Raw genomic sequence first — 18,177 nt, 5'->3', positions numbered from 1 at the left:
GACTGGAACAAAAACTAATTGAAACGGAAGATAATACCAGGAATGTTAATCAGTTATACAAAACCATCAAAGAATGTATACACGCCACTGCCCTAGAAGCACTAGGGCGATATGAAAAGATCGGACAACAAAAACCATATTGGTGGGATCAAGATAATTCAAGGGGAAAATTGTATCAAAAATATCTGAACACAAAAAATGTGGAAGACAGAATCGAATACAAAAGAATGCAAGCGATGGTCAGAAGAAAAATTTGCCAAAAGAAAAATGAATCCTGGGAAAAAAAGTGCACCATGATAAATACATACATTGGTGGAAGCCAAAGTTCAGAAAGCTGGAAACTGTTAAAAAATTTAAGAAACAACAAAAAAAGAGATATAATCCAGTCCATATCACCGCAAACTTGGGAAGAATACTTTAAAGATTTACTAACAGAGACAAGAGAGCCCTTCAAACAGATAGAGAACTATGGTTTACAAGGCGTCAGGCTGATAGGGTCACCAATCAGAATAAATGAGAGAGAAGTCGAAACAGTATGCAGACATCTAAAGAATGGCAAATCACCTGGCCCCGGAAATGTAGCTCCGGAACTCATTAAACATGGACCCAAAATACTAATTCAACGACTACGACAACTTTTCCAGGAATGCATAAATAAACATGAAATACCTGAGGAATGGAAAGAATCGCATATGAGCACCATCCATAAAAAGGGAGATAAATCGAAACCTGAAAACTATAGAGGAATTGCAGTTACTAGTAGTATTAGCAGAATATATGGGAAAATAATAAAAAATCGAATAGAAGAAGAATACCAAGATATGGAAGCCGAAGAACAGGCTGGTTTTCGTGCAGGTCGATCTACAATACACCATGTCTTCTCTATTACTCAGATAATTGAAAAGAAAGTTGCTCGTGACCAAGAAGTCCATCTGACGTTCGTAGACCTTAGGAAAGCATATGATAGTATCCCGCTTGATAAATTATGGGAGGCACTGGGGAAAACAAATATAAATATAGAATTGATTGAAGCAGTAAAAACGTTGTACTACCAACAAACAACAAGAATTAAAACAGGAAATCTGATAACACCGGGATTCAAAGTGACTAAAGGACTAAGACAAGGATGCTGTATATCCCCAACATTATTCAAAATATACCTCGAAGCAGCACTCAACAAATGGAAGAAAAAATGTACGAATATGGGCATACCACTAATAGACTTAACTTTGTACACTCTGTGCTTTGCAGATGACCAGGTCATCATCGCACAGGACTCTGAAGACCTTAGTTACATGATGCGAAAACTATTAGAAGAGTTTACAGAGTGGGGTTTGGAAGTGAATATGGAAAAAACTGAGTACATGAGTATCGGAGGAGATCAACATAACCTTCTCGTAGAGGAAAATCAAGAGATCAAACTATGTGATAACTACAAATACCTGGGAGTAAAAATCACTCAAGACGGAAAATTAGATGCAGCCATTAAGGAACGAAATACACAGGGAAGGAAAGGCATAGCCTTACTAAACAGCGTACTGTGGGATAAAAACATCTCTAAAGACAACAAAAGAAGAATATACAACACCATAATAAAAAGTATCACAACATATGGATGCGAAGTGTGGCCCCTAAAAGACAGATCAGAGAAAATGCTTAGAGCAACAGAAATGGACTTCTGGCGCCGCTCGGCGGGAATCTCCAGACGCGACAGAATAACAAACGAGAGAGTCCGAGAAATCATGGGGGTTACACATAATATTGTTGATGACATCAAAACGACACAACTCAGATGGTACGGACACGTAAGGAGAATGCCGGAGAATAGAATACCAAGACAATTTCTTGAATGGCAACCAAGAGGTAGGCGAAGACCAGGAAGGCCTAGAAGAAGTTGGAGAGAAGGAGTTGATAAAGAAATCAGAGAAAGAGAACTGGAAGACGATCTATGGAACGATAGAATGAGATGGAGATTGGAAATCGGAAGACGTCGAAGAACGTTGTAAACCGAAATTATATATATATATATATATATATATATATATATATATATATATATATATATATATATATATATATATATATATATATATATATAGGATCCAAGGAAGGAGAAGCATAGGAAGAAGACGCATCTCCTGGCTGAAGAACCTTAGAGAATGGTTTAACTGTAGTTCACTACAACTTTTCAGAGCAGCAGCCAACAAAGTGACCATAGCCGGTATAATATCCAACCTCCGATAGGAGATGGAACTTTAAGAAGAAGAATAAGGAGATACAGAAAGAAATAGAAAAGGTGGAAGAAAAATTTGAGAATTGGTTAAAAATATATTATACTAAATAAGTTATCGGGCAATGATTAGTTTAGAGCACTCAACATAACCAAATATATTTTCCTCAAGGCACCGTGTCACAGTGTTGCCATATTTTTTTGTAAAATATGTATAATGAATGAAATTTGTATATGAATGTTTAAAATATAAAGTTACTTTTACGAAATTATAATTTGTGTTATGAGAATCTACAAGTTTTGAATAATTATAAAACAGCATTCATAAATATTTTCTGTTACTTTAAATGCAGTTAAATATTGTAAATTATTTGACCGCACTTTCCACATCTTGTCTATTAGGACATTCTTATTATTAGGTGCGAATGGTCAACCCTCTACAATGACACTTGTGAATCATAAATTGTAAATTTCCGAAGAAGTTTTTATTGTACTTATATGCATTTAATTATTATCTTCAATTTAATTAAAATCTATAAATTTTTATATAATTTCAATGCATTTCTATAATATTATGTGAGAGTATAAAAAAACTAAAGATATGGCAACTCTGACACCATAACGTTAAATGTCAAATATAAGTTTGGTTATGATGGGTGCCCTAAACTAATCCTTGCCCAAGTTATCTATTTAATGTGGCGGATATGACAACTAACCAGAGCTAGTATTACGATAAATTAGGATTCATATTTAACTGTAAACATCTTTTTCTAACAAGTATTTTTTAGCAGGTAATACCCAAACGGGTCCCCTCTTGCGATTGGAACTCTCCAGAAAAGGGTCAAATGAATTCGTTAGCGACCGAAGATCAAAGAAGCTTCGAGATAAACAAAATGAGGTATAAGACCGGTCTCCTTCCATGGCATTCAAGACAATTCAAGGGTCAACACAGGTCAACATCCATGGGGTTCGAGAGATTCCACTCTAACTGCTGTTTGATATAAATAGCGGAATTTTCATTATGTGAGGCAGTCTGAAAAATAATATCGCGTCGAGTTTCGAATTGTAAAGCGGAAATAAATATTGTAAATTAATAATATAAATTAAAGTAGTTGTGATAAGTGTAAGAATATTGTATATATAAATTAAATAAAGACTGTAATAAACTAAGTGTTAGAATATTTTAATAATAAATAAAGTTAATAAATTAGACTAATAAACTCAGTACAATTTGGTGTCAGGTGTGGGGTTCTGGTCGCTCCGGTATCCACCAACAACGTATGCCTTTTACCATTTATTTCTCCATCTACATATGCACTATCTTAACGACATTTCAAAGAAGCTATTAGTATAAGAGGGTCTTTGGAAAAGTTCCGGGTCGAAGCTGACCCTCCAAGGCCGACCCGTTCTAGTTTTCCTGATGGTGAGTTTCTTGATTTGCGTCGTACCTAGGGTGCTAAAGTGTTAGAATATTTTAATAATAAATGAAGTTAATTAATTAGACTAATAAACTCAGTACACTAGTAAAAGGTACTCTGTACGACTCTGATCACAACGTATTTTATTGGCTTAACCATGGACAATTATTCATTAATAAAAACAGCTCAAGACTGAGAGCAATTTGCTGTAATTATCGCCAAACTTCAGTAATGGAGAATTTAAGAATAAGGTTAACTAAATTAAACAAGATTTTATATCTGTTTATAACACTTTGTCAAAAGTATTTTATTAAAGACATTAAAGCGTTGCTCCATAAAAAGAGAATATAAATTTATGTGATAGTTATAGGAACAAATTTCTTTTTTAATGATGATACTAAAGCCGTATAGCTCGGGTCATTATTCTAAATTAAAAGGACCATTTTTTTATCCTAAAATTGATACAACAGGGGTCCCATAACTTGTTTTATGTGTGTCAGTTTAGAAATAAAAAAAATGGTGTTAATATTTTTATTTGCATTCATAAAAGTTACTATCAAACTCAGCAGATTACTTTTGATATTATATTTTTATTTAAGTTCCTATTTACTAGATACGGTGTTAGGTAGATGATTTAAATTTAGTTGAAAATAAAAAATGAAAACTTTATATTCTACTACGAATTATCCATAATATACGGCAGTTCCGTAACATTTATTCCCTAAAGAATAAGTCAGTAGTAATTGAGTTCTTAAATAGTAGAGTCATTTAGTTATTAAGTTTATAATACGTATTGTAATATTGTTGGTTTTAATCAGAGTAATTAAAAAGAAGTGTAACATTTGATGATATAATGATTATGTCCAAAACCATAGAATAATTATAGTATATAGAGATAGATAGGCAACTCAATGTATAAATTTCGTTTATTAGCACCACTTGCGGCTGGGGTCATTACTAATCATATTTTGGCCCGAAATTCAAATGGACACCCTTTACATACATAATATCCTTTAGCGCCTCTTGCAGGCAATTTTGTTACTAATTAAAATTTACTGGAAAATATCTTATTTTCCGATGAAATAATCTCACATATATTATTAAAAAATAAAAGGATATATAAAAAATGCACAATTTTTCCTAGATATACGTATATTTATTTGTTGTTTAAGATAAAACAGTTATAAACTAATTACATAATATTTATTACATAGTCTAGGCGGGATCTGTTTTGGATTGGACATTTTTCATAGGAAGCTATTTTTTTGCTGGAATCCCTTCAGGATGTGCCCAATATTGATAATCACGATATGCGCCAGTCGAAAACCCTGTGCTAAATTTTTTATTTAACAAAATCTGAAAACAATTGAAAATTTCTCATTTTTTTGCTCCTATTTTTGTTTATAATTCGGAAAATATTGATCCTAGAGAAAAAATTATACGAAGTTAAAAGTTTCGTTATTCAATTTTACACAATATTTCGTTAGCTAGAAATTGAAAATTTAATGTTTATTGTTGAAAAAATAGCAATAATTGGAAAAAAAGTAGAAAAAAAATGAAGTTAATCCTCTAAATATTTTCGACTTTCTAAACTTGACTTACAAGCTCCATATTCCGCCTAGAAAAACCTTTTAATATGTTTAAAACGTGTGCTAAATTTTATTAAGATCGGTCAAATAGGTTTTGCATAATAATTCTGCAACCCAGCCTACTGAAAAAAAATCGCAAATTTTCAAATTTATAGTAGGCCCTAAATAAGGCTCTCAGATAGTTGCATATTTTTTTACATATAAAGGAGGGCTTAAACTTTCAAATGCTTTTTGTAAAATTCAAATCGATTCACTAGGAGAGCCTAGATAATTTTTTAAAGTTTTAAACATTTTTTATATATATATTAGGCTTATAAACAAATTGAATAACTTTACAAGCTTTAAACATATCAATTTCAAAATTTATACACTTAAAGACATTAAAAGACGCTTCTTTAAAAAAAAAGATACATTCAGCTTACTAGTTGCCGAGATATTGAAGGTCAAAGTTGGCATACATTTGCCGTGTAACCATAAGTGATAGAGGGCTCGTTTTTAAACAAATACCCTCGTCTTGTCAAGTACTTTTTATATGGAAAGTTTTACGTAATGCGCTTCATGGCAACATCCATAAAAAAAACAAATAAAAAACCGTTTTCGCGTAAAATGTCGTTCGGAATGCATGAGAGGTGGTGGTGGGGGATCAGGTGGTGGAATATCTCGGCAACCAGAAAGCCGAATGTATCTTTTTTTTTAAAGAAGCGTCTTTTAATGTTCTTTAAGTGTAAAAATTTTAAAATTGATATGTTTAAAGCTCGTAAAGTTATTCAATTTGTTTATAAGCTTAAAAAATGTTTAAAACTTTAAAAAATTTTCTAGGCTCCCCTAGTGAACCGATTTGAATTTTACAAAAAGCGTTTGAAAGTTTGAGCCTTCCTTTATATGTAAAAAAATATGCAACTATCTGAGAGCCTTATTTAGGGCTTACTATAAATTTGAAAATTAGCGATTTTTTTCCAGTAGGCTGGATTGCAAAATTATTATGCAAAACCTATCCGACCGATCTTAACAAAATTTAGCACACGTTTTAAACATATTAAAAAGTTTTTCTAGGCGGAATATGGAGCTTGTAAGTCAAGCTTAGAAAGTCGAAAACATTTAAAGGATTAACTTCATTTTTTTGTACTTTTTTTTCCAATTATTGCTATTTTTTCAACAATAAACATTAAATTTTCAATTTCTATTAACGAAACTGTTAACTCCGTATAATTTTTTCTCTAGGATCAATATTTTCCGAATTATAAACGAAAATAGGAGCAAAAAAATCAGAAATTTTCAATTTTTTTCAGATTTTGTTAAATAAAAAATTTAGCACAGGGTTTGCGACTGGCGCATATCGTGATTATGGATATTGGGCACATCCTTAAGGGATTCCAGCAAAAAATAGCTTCCTATGGAAAATGTCCAATCCAAAACAGATTCCGCCTAGACTAATAGTAGTATCGAGAGGCTTTTTAAACGAATAAAACATTTAGATAATATCGCACACACAACTACTTTGTTTTATTTAAATTTAAAAATAATAAGAGCTTAATTAAAGCCCATTTCTATGTATCTATGTTCATACACGACGATCAAGTTATTTTTTTACAAGAACTGTTTTCTTTGTATATTGGTTTTACCATATATTCCGCCCATTAAACTAAAATATGATCTTAATATTAACTTTGTTATTTTAAGATTTCGAAAATCCAGAGATAGCTTTCAGCCATTAAAAGGACTGTAGGCAAAGATCTACTTACAGGAAAGCTTCTCTCTTTTCAAGATCAACATCTCACCGTACACGGAGTCTGACGCCAACTTTTATAATTAAGATTTATATCTTCATAGCTCATGCTGATTTGAGCCTCGGATAAATTTGAAAGATTTATGCTGTGAAATTTTAACTTTAAATAAGATACTTTTCAAGTTTGTTTTGAAGTCTGTCACAAACTAAATCATTTGACTAAACTAAATCGAATTTGAAAATAGTTAAGATCGATGTATATAAGATAAAAGATAAGATAATATAAGAGCCAGATGTCACTAAGAAACAAGTTTATTACCATCTTTAATCAAAATTGACCTTAACAGTATTCAGAATATGACCGGCATTTAGACTCAGTATTATCTATAAATAGTAGTATGTAGGTGGCACTTACGTGTAAAAATATTGCCGGCAAGCACAGATATTTATTTTTTGTACGGTCATAAGCTGAGCGGCGCGCTTAGTACGCGAAAAACCGTGGAAAAAATTTGTTGTGTTTTAGTCGTGCTGTTTTAACGTCACCGCGGAGATATAATTCAGAAAAGTAAGTCAGTCAGAAAAGGTGCAAGTGTTGGAATAACACAGCCTATGAGAAATGAAGCAGGTGAACTTATAATGATAGAAACGGAAATCGTCGAACGATGGAAGGAATACTTTCGGAATTTAATAAATATTGAAAGTGAGACGGAGGAAGCAGATATTACGTTTCATTTTGCAGATATCGAAATACCAGCACCAACACTTGAGGAAGTAAAGAATGCGAACGCGTCTCTAAAAGACCATAAAGCACCAGGAAATGATGGCATAAATGGAGAGTTAGTAAAAAAGGAGGAAACCTTTTACACCAAAAATTATATGACATCATTCTGAGAGTATGGAAACAACAGAAAATGCCTAAAGAATGGAATAAAAGCGTTATAATTCCCATATATAAGAAAGGAAACAAAGAACAATTCCAAAACTATAGAGGCATATCGCTAATTAGCACATCATATAAAGTGTTATCAATTATCTTGCTAAAGAGACTCATACCATATTCGGAAGATATTCTAGGCGACTACCAATGCGGCTTTCGTGCTGGAAGGTCAACTATAGATCAGATATTTACCACCCGACAAATATTAGAGATAAACTAGGAATTCAACCGCAATGTGCACCAAAGTTTCATAGATTTCCAGCAAGCATATGATTCCATAAAAAGAAGTAAATTGTGGATAGTAATGTTAGAAATGGGAATACCAATAAAATTAGTTGAATTAACGCAAATGTGCGTGACAGACTCATATGCGCAAGTAAGGATAGGAAACAGAACATCGATGCCATTTGGTATAAATTCAGGACTTAGGCAGAGGGACCCCTAGTCACCGTTGCTGTTCAATTTTGCTTTAGAATATACAATAAGTAAAATATCGTCTGAGCTGACAGGAGGATTTGCTGATCAAGGTCAAAACTGTTGCTGGCCTTTGCTGATGATATAGATGCAGTCACGCATTCTACAAGAGACGTGAGAGAGGTGTTTTCACAGCTCGAGGAGGAAACAGGTAGTCTGAATCTCCGAATAAATGAAGAAAAGACGAAATACATGGTAGTAACCAAAAATCCAAGACCAAGAGTTAGGCAGAATATCAGTATTAATGATCACAACTTCGAAGTAGTAAAAGTGTTTAAATACCTGGAGGAGATATTCACAGCAGACAACCACATAGAAAAAAAAGTTTCAGCAAGGATAGCTGCGGGAAATAGAGCATTATACTCCCTTTCAACATTATTAAGATCGAAGCTGCTAAAGAGAAAATCTAAATTAACACTGTACAAGTCGATTATTCGCCCAATTAATACATATGGCAGTGAAACATGGACTCTCAAACAGCGGGAAATTAATAAGCTTCTAGTATTTGAAAGAAAGGTTCTTAGAATAATATTTGGCCTTCAAAGAGATGAATTCACAGGGGATTGGAGAAGACGCCGCAATGCTGAATTGGTGACTCTGTATGGAACTGAAAACATAGTTACACATATCAAAGCAAACCGAATAAGATGGGCAGGTCACGTAGTACAATCAGAGGATGACAGAGTATTAAAGACCGTATTTTTTGAAATACCAGATGGTAGAAGATCAGTAGGCTGACCGAGAAAAAGATGAAATAATGATGTTGAAGCCGATTTATCTAGAATTGGGGTACAACAATGGGAAATAGAAGCGCAAGATCGTAGGGGATGAAGGGCGATAATGGATGCGTAGAAGATAAAGCCAGTGAAGAAGAAGAAGAAGAAGGAGATGTAATTGTACTACCTGCGATTTTTATTATATTTCCAGCCAAGAGAGACAACTTTTGGGGTGGTTAGATGAAATTCAAGGAGAGGAGAATGAAAACAAACCTGGTTTACAAGATGAAGTAGACAGTGATATAGACCAGTCTGAAAATTTAGGCCATAATACAGACTCAGAATTGTCAGCAGATTCTGATGACAATGATGTGGCTTCTTTTTGTCGTAAAGGTGACCCAGTTCATCTTGGAAAGATGGTATCATAAAATGGGCTGTTCATTTACAGCGAAAAACCAGTACTCGTACAGTTACTCGTCTACCAGGTGTAAAACAAATAGAGAAAAATATGTTAACATCAATTGAATGCTGGAAATTGTTTTTCTTTGATAAAATGATAAACGAAATTGTGCAACATACCAATACGTATTTAGTAAAAATGCGAAACGAATTTTTTGGTGAAAGGGATGCAGCATGTACCAATAGTGATGACATTAGAGCACTATTTGGCTTGTTGTACTTAGCTGGTACTTTCAAAGCTTCTCATGTAAATCTGGACGATCTCTGGGCTACAAATGGAACAGCTCCTAAATATTTTCGGACAGTTATGTCAAAGACGCCTCCTTTGAGAACTACACTTAGACGTTATCCAGTCGAGAGCAGAACGACGAAAGCATGACAATATTTTCCACCTATATATTCGCTACAAAATAGCCCGCTGTCAATAGTTTAAGTTTCGCCTCCTATATGGTCGCTGTGATGAGCTGTTCTCAAAGCTTTAGTGTTATATGAAGCTACATGAAATGTTCAAAGTTTTGTATATTTCTTTTAGCCACGTATAGGTCGAGCCCTTGTGAGACCTGACTCTTCTCAGTGTTGTTAAAATTTAGCAAATTTTAAAATTTTTAAATTTCTATAGTATTTTGAGACTTTAGCTTCCACCTCCAGCTTTTAAAATACTCTAGAATTCAGCTCTACCAAACCTTCACGTCCCGAAACGGGCTACCTACATTTTTAACTGTGGTATACAGCAATACAGCCAACTACTGGGAACTATCCCATTTTAAGATTACCACATTAGCCTTTTGTTTTTCTGGTCAGGGCCAGGGCCCGAACCACATATCAGTGTAGATATTTTTATACTTTTACTATAATAATACTTGTTAAACATCTTTTATATTCATTAAATTCTCTTACTTTGGTTTTATCTAAGATTATTTTATCGTTCTGAGAATATGTCATAACTTACTTTTATTTCATGTTTGATAGAATTTACAATGTTTGAATTTCAGAATTTACAATGTTTGATAAAACATAGATATACTTAAAACTTATTTTTAACCTTACAACTGTTTTTAATATGTCACAAAACAGGAAGGGATCTGAAACAAAAAGTGTAAAGTAGCAGCTGTTGTTTAATACGTGTCGGAAGTCTAAAAGCGGTTGTCAGATATTATCATTTTATACTTCAAATTGCCGTTTTCGCCCTTTTGAAATAAATTATAATAAAACTCGAAAGTTGTGCGGGCCCTTTACAAAACGGTGTGTGTTTTTTTATTTTATCTGATGGATATAGTACACAATGTATTATAAAATCTACATATATTTTTCTTGGCTATTATGAAAGGAGGTTTAGAGTCTTTATTATTTTTCAAATTATCTTTTTGTTATTTTTTTGAAGATGGATGACATTTTCTTGCAGAAAAAACTCAGACAGCTTCCCAAGTTAACGATTCAATGACCTTGTCGACAATAGGAACTATGCTAATTGCCGTAGCTAATTTCCAGGACGAGGGAAGAGAACGTTGATTAAAAGAAACATTGATTATGAGAGATATAGGGATAGCTACAGAGTATGCACATTGTTTGAGGGAAAAGTTTGTTAGAAAAATTACGGTAGGCAAAAAAGTCATCAACGGAACCAGTAAGTTTCTATGTTCGCGAAAGCTTTCGATTATGTCGAATTAAATGGGTAGTGAGATGTTAATCAGAGGTTTTAGTCGATTTATGTATAGCTGCCGTTCGGTTCTATGATCAGAAAATGTTGTAGTAGCAATATGAAGAAAAGAATCTCACATTGACGATGGATCAGAGTGATTAAGAAAAATAGATTGCCAGTTTAACTGTGATAAAACTGAATTTACATTAAAGCAATTAATAGTGGCATACGTCACGAAATTATTTTTGCAAAACGGTGTTAAACTAAATTGAATGTGAGCAGTAATAAACGAGTGGCCAGAAAGACCCATAGGAGAGGACACTTCAAGTGTAGAAATTAATTGATCGTCATTTGTGAAAAATAAGTCTAAAATTAAAGGATTATTGTTGCCTCTAAACCTTGTAGGTTCAGTTATCAGTTGTAATAAATGTGAGTTCATGATAAAGTTTTTAAACACATTTTGGGAATCGATAGTATCAGTTTTGAAAATAATAGACCAGCTAATCTCTGGAAAATAAAAAATCTCCAACAACAATGAGATTTTCAAGAGATGATAATTTCTCAAGTTTGTCAATAAACATATTGTCCTGAGTAAGTACTGTATCCGAAGGTCGGTATATGCAAACTATATGTGAAAGAGTTATTACTAATAAGTAAGTAGATAATTTCTATACCGGGTAAGTCTATTATTTTATTACTAATGGAAAATGTATTGTATGTAAATTATTGTAATGTATGTATGTATTACCAATGTAAAGTTTCGTACGTAGATTTGAGGTTCGAATCGGTTTGTAAATGCCCCTTTGACCGCTTCTTGTCGATCGACGATGATAGGTATAATAAAAGGTTGAAGTTGTGGAGTAAAAGTGTTGATTTATTGACAGCTACTGGTAATTACACAATATGATGTTCGTTAGGTAACTACTTATGATTGACTGTAGTAGACTGCTATTCAGGTTCTCTTGTAAACAAAGGTTCTCGTAAGGCTCCTACCCCTAATTTCGGTGCTTTCTGGACTTTTTAATTTCTTTTTTCTTTTCTCCACACTTCGAATTTGATCGTCGATCTTGCACGGAACTGGGAAACAGCTATTTAGGTCGCTAAGGGTCGTCTCCTTCGAAGCTCCAAACCAATTAACGCCCTTTTGATGATGTTTTGTCGAAGGACCAATGTAAAGCCACAAGAGCACTTCATGGAGTGATATGGAACAACACTCTAACCAAAGAAAACAAGAAGAGGATCTTTCAAAGCATAGTGATGAATATTACCCTATATGGAGCGGAAGTATGGCCATTTACAACAACAATACGAAATAAAATAAGAACAGTTGAACTGGACTTTATGAGAAGATGTCTACAAATCACAAGAGCGGATAGAATAAGAATGGAGGAAATATGGAACATAATGAAAGTTAAATGCTCAATTACAAAAAAGTTGGAAAACAGAGCCCTGTCGTGGTACGGGTATGTACAAAGAATGCCAGATCATAGGTGGCCGAAAAGAATATTAAACTGGGACCCGCCGGGAAAAAGACGGAGAGGAAGACCTGCTACAAGATGGAAAACATACGTCGGAAATGATATGATATATAGAGACCTCAGAGAAAGTGACTGGGAGAATAGAGTGCTGTGGAGGACGAAAACGGCGAACTCATAATGGGAAAAGTCGAAGAAGAAGAAGAAGGAAAATGTATTGGTAATTTCATTTGCTAAATAGATGCATACTCCTTCCCCTCGACGAGTACCTCTATTTCTACAAAATATAGTAAAATTATCAATGTTTACAATAACATCGGGGATCGAAGACTTAGGCCACGTTTCTGTTAGGAGAATAATATGAGGTTTTAAAAGTTGAACAGTACTTCTAAATTTATTAAATTTGGACATAAGAGAGTTTAGATTCGTATACGTAAGAAGCCAATCCGTTAATTTTGGTGCAAAAGAATTATGAACGAAATCTCATTATCTTTAGACAGCCATTCACATATTTGATCGTAAGGTCAATATCTCTATTATTTTTATGAGTTTCTAGCTCAGTATGAAGTTCCTTTAAACAAAGTTGTTGATACATGTTGAGTTGTTTTGGCAATTTGTTATTATTGCTTATAGTACGATAGTTGCTACGTAAGTTGTTTGATTTTTTTTAGTAAATAGGAATATGTGTTAATCTAGTACTTGTCTTTTAACATATATGTACAGTCCATCTAATTTACTTACCGTTGCACGTCATTATCTACGTCAGAGATCGAAGTTGACATAGTTGCCAAAGTATAAAAAAATCCTGAATCCATTTTAAATCACATAGGTCACATAATTATTGCAAAAGTAGATTATACAACAAAACGAATTAATATTTAATGTAGATAAATAGAAACAATAGCCGCTTGTATGCGTCGTAAATTGAGCCGCTTGTATGCGTCGTATAAAGATGCAAAATGGAATACTTAAACAAAAACAACACTTTTTTCATTATTTATTAACATTAGTCAACACAGCAACTGTCAAATAAGTGTTACCAATTTATGCCAAAATATCACCTTCGTTCGATTACAGTTACAGTGTATTACGAACAAATGTTCTTCATAAAAACGCTTTATAATGCATTTATACAAATTAAATAGAACATATCATTGTGTACTTCTTTAAGTTAACGTTAATAGAAATCTTTAAATATTATTTCTACGCGTATATAATCATATATGTCTAGTGGCTGTAATGCCGGTGTACTCGGCAAAGTGATTCTAAAAAAGAACACACCTACCGCCTAAATATTTCGTGTTGGTATCATGTGACCTCACGGGCTATGACGCGGATGACGTGCAACGGTAAGTAAATTAGATGAAGTATAGTTTATCCATATTCTTCAAAAACAGCTCAAATGTACCTGCTCTCAAGTTATTTAGAGTTGTAGGTAATATCATGTAATCAACGTTTAAGATTACTGGAATAACTGTTATAATCTTAATAAATAATGAAGACAATCAATTTACAGACAATCTTAAATTAGAATTATTTTAGTCGTAATAGTTTTTTTCTCTCTTTTTTTTAAATAAAGTAATACACTGAATTATTCTGGTGAATATTTTACCAGTAAATAGTGTAGTTAAGATTTATTGGCAAAACTTTTAAGAATATACTGTTATACTCATATATCCCGTTTTCCCTACATCACAAGCATATTTCTCCATGACCACATTCCTTTTAGCAAGTGATTTACTCTTCGTTGTTTAGATTGCACTTGCAAGACTGAATACATATTTTACATCCTTCCTCTACACAAATACGGTGCAGCGTCAGCAAGTCTAGCCCGGTTTTAGAAAACAAGAAAAGGTGGAGGGAACTAGGTCAAGATGAAAAGGCTCCAAGGCGCCAGCCGCTGTTCCCGTTCAAAAATGAAATATTGGGGAAAGTATCTATGAGGGAAAAGTATTTTTCATGGTTTGTTTACGTTTTCTTTTGGTTTTGTCTGGGAGTGGAAATACGTGAAATGTATTTATTGGATTATTCACCTGGAAAAGGAACAAATAATGATTTTTGATGTATAAAAGCAGGAAAAGTAATGTAGAGGTATGTTAAAATTTAAAAATGCGTAAATGAATGAAAACAATTTATAGTTAGAATATGTCTTCCATGTATTTCTATTTAAAATATAAAACTTAAACTTTAAAACAGTAAACTTTCCATATAACAATAATGCCAGCACCAGAAAAATATGAAAACTTTGTGGAGCTTGTAAAAAAACATCTAGAAGACATATTTCAATAGGCTACCAGTCAAAATATATCAAAAAATAACAACAAGCTATGATAAAGTGACAACTGTTCTTGGAACGTCATAAGATAAGGTAGGTATTGTAGTCGTATAAGCCGGTTGTGACATATTTTGGTACAAAGGGTCAAAAACATGTATACATCGGTTCTTACTGTAACGATACGATCGTTAATAATCTAACATTTCGAACGTTACCAAAATCAAAGTCCAACAATGAAATCAAATTCCTACAAAAGCTACTAATTTGCCGCCGTAGAATAGGTCACCCACAATATTATCCAATATTTCAATATTTATGAATATCGAATATCGATATGTAGGATATAATAGAACCGATTCCTTTATCATTAAAGAGTAAAAGAATGCTGGCTCTTTTGGAACAGAACTTCCAGAAGATAAGTTGTTAAGTTTTATTACGGCAGGCAGAATCTGAGGGAAAGAAAGAAATTTAAGTTATTTTTATTACTTTTTTTTGGGAACGTGAAGTTTCTGCTAAGCTACCACACACTTTTCATTTAAATTTACAAGTCCTCAATCATCTAAACTTTCTCACCTTATTAGAAATATGCAGCTATCATTCAAAATTTTACAAGTGCTAATAAATCAGAGGATAAGTTTAGCAGATGAACAACAGGGTTTTCGTAGTGGAAGATCGTGTACAGATGCAATATTCGTTATAAAGCAAATTACTGAGAAATCACTAGAGTATAATAGACCAGCATTTCTGTGTCTGGTTGACCTAAAGAAAGCGTTTGACAGGGTAAGACTCAAAGATGTAATCCATCTTCTGTATAATAGAGACGTTCTCCTAAATATTATAAAAACTATCGATAACCTACTATCTATGTAACTGATATCTAACTACCAAAATAACAAAATGGAAGTCAGAATAGATGGACAACTAGTAGAACCTATAGAAATAGGCAGCGGAATAAGACAAGGGGATTCATTGAGCCCCATGCTCTTCAATTTGATAATGGATGGATGAAATCAACAAAACCGTTAACAAAGGAAGAGGATACAGAATGGGAAACAAAGAAATCAAAATACTTTGTTACGCAGACGACGCAATATTGATAGCCCAAGATGAATATAGTCGGCAAGGGCTGGTCCACAGATTTAAGATAAGAGCAAAATAATTTAATATTACAATCTCATCTCAGAAAACTAAAACAATAGTAGTCAGCAAAGAAGCAACCAGATGTAAAATAGAAATTAATGGCATCAGTACTGAACAAGTAATCGAAATAAAATACCTGGGAATTACACTGTCTAGCTATGGAGACCTAGACAAAGAAGTGAGAGATTACGTACAAAAAGCAAGTAGACTGGCAGGATGCTTTTATAACACTATATGGCGAAACAGACACATTGACACTGAGGTAAAGTCAAGAATTTATAAAGCTAGTGTAGGACCAATAATGACATATGCCTCAGAAACAAGACCCGACACAGCCACAACGCAAAGGCTACTGGAAACGGCAGAGATGAACGTTTCTCAGAAACGACTGAGAAGAATTACAGGACATACGCTGAGAGATCGAAAGAGAAGTGAAGACTTCTTCTATAAGAAAATGTAACGTACAGTGTATAAATGAATGGACACAAAATAGAAAAAAAGAATGGAAAAACCACATAAGCAGAACGGAGGAGACTCGTAGAGGTATAATAAAGGTGATGATCCGCCAATGAACAAGCAGAATTGCTTAAAAAGAGGAAGAAGAAGAAGAAGAAGGATAATAATAATATATTCAAAATAATACAAACATTCAAAAATATTTGCAGGTACTTGGCATCTGGGTGTTCATTTATGGATTTACATTATACGTATCGAGTGGGAGTTTCAACAATCAGTGATATTATTAGAGACGTAACAAATGTCATATGGAACAACTTGTGCGAAGAATATATGAAACTGCCAAACACAAAATTTGAATGGGAAGAAATTGCTGACGGATTCTTTACTAAAGCAAATTTCCCTCACTGTATTGGTGCAGTAGACGGGAAACACATAAGATTAAAGAAACCAAATAGAAGTGGTTCTATGTACTTTAATTACAAGGATTTTTTTCCATTGTATTACTAGCAGTAGTGGATTCGAATTATAGATTCATCTATATTAGCGTAGGCTCATATGGCAAAGAATGTGATTCCTCTATATTCAAAAAATCGACTTTCCGGAAAAAGCTAACTGATGGCAGTTTAGATTTGCCGGATGCTCGTCCTCTTTCTGAAGGTTTGGAATCAAGAGTACCTTTTGTGATAATAGGGGATGAAGGATTCGGTTTACATTATAATTTACTAGAGCCAGACGCTACATAGAATGTGCGTTAAATATTAAAAACTTGTACTGTACTCCATAACTATATAATAAATAATGAAAGTCCATATGCTAACATGGAAAGCAACTAATCAACATCTGGGTTAAATATACGGAGCGATCTAAGTACGCGAGGTGGACATTGTGCAAATACAATATGAAGAGAGTTCACTAATTATTTTATGTCTGAAGTGGGAGCTGTACCGTGGCAAGTTGAAGCAATACAGAGCTAAATTAATACTATTTCAATAAAGATTTAAATTTAAGACTTACCATAATTTTTTCTTTCTTCCTCTTTCATCCCCTCAAATTCTTCATTCAAAATAATACAAACTTCGCGCCATGCGGCAGTTCGCAAATTCTTATCCTTATAAAGTTTTATCCCATAAAGTTCTAAAGTCTTCTAAAGTTTTATCCCATATTATAGGTCTATTTTCTATAAGAGGAATAAGTACTTCTGGGTCTATTTTGGTTTGCGTCATCTCGCAGCACAATCACAAAACTGACTTTGCGTAGACTGGTAAGCACTGAGAACTGAGCGAAGGAGTGGGCCAGTGGGCACAGTCAACAGGCAGCTGTGGTCGAGGCGGGGGAATCTCTCTCCGCTCCTCGCACCGCGTCCAGTAAAAAACGGTATGCAGGAAGTGGTGAGAACACTTCCATTACATTATACGTATAACTAAACTGGATCCTTTTTTTACTGGACCCATTCCAGTGGCAAAACCGAATGTCATGTGATTGCAAGTATTGTACGTATACTACTCAACAGGACCCTGCAAAATACTGTACCTGCAAAAAACGGGATGTTGCCGTGTGAAAGGGCTCTTACAGGACACGAGAAGCAAGTAAATATTTATACGAAATGATGCAGGTTTTCCATTATTAATTATCTTAGTTAA

At 33.7% G+C, this 18,177-nt stretch overlaps 1 protein-coding gene across 1 annotated transcript in view; it reads right to left on the bottom strand.

Annotated features, from left to right (window-relative positions):
* LOC140437606 (ras-like protein family member 10B) overlaps positions 1-17,681 on the bottom strand; it is a 276,384-nt gene extending 258,703 nt beyond the window's left edge. Inside the window, exon 1 of the mRNA XM_072527215.1 lies at positions 17,552-17,681. Within this exon, the coding sequence (XP_072383316.1) occupies positions 17,552-17,579 (28 nt within the window). The 5' untranslated portion in view covers positions 17,580-17,681. The remainder of the gene's footprint in view (positions 1-17,551) is intronic.
* Positions 17,682-18,177: the final 496 nt, after the last annotated feature.

The sequence above is a fragment of the Diabrotica undecimpunctata genome, chromosome 3, assembly GCF_040954645.1.
Source record: "Diabrotica undecimpunctata isolate CICGRU chromosome 3, icDiaUnde3, whole genome shotgun sequence".
Classification (NCBI taxonomy): Eukaryota; Metazoa; Arthropoda; class Insecta; order Coleoptera; family Chrysomelidae; genus Diabrotica; species Diabrotica undecimpunctata.
Note: the sequence above shows the minus strand (reverse complement) of the source record. Positions and strands in the feature narration are given on the sequence as shown.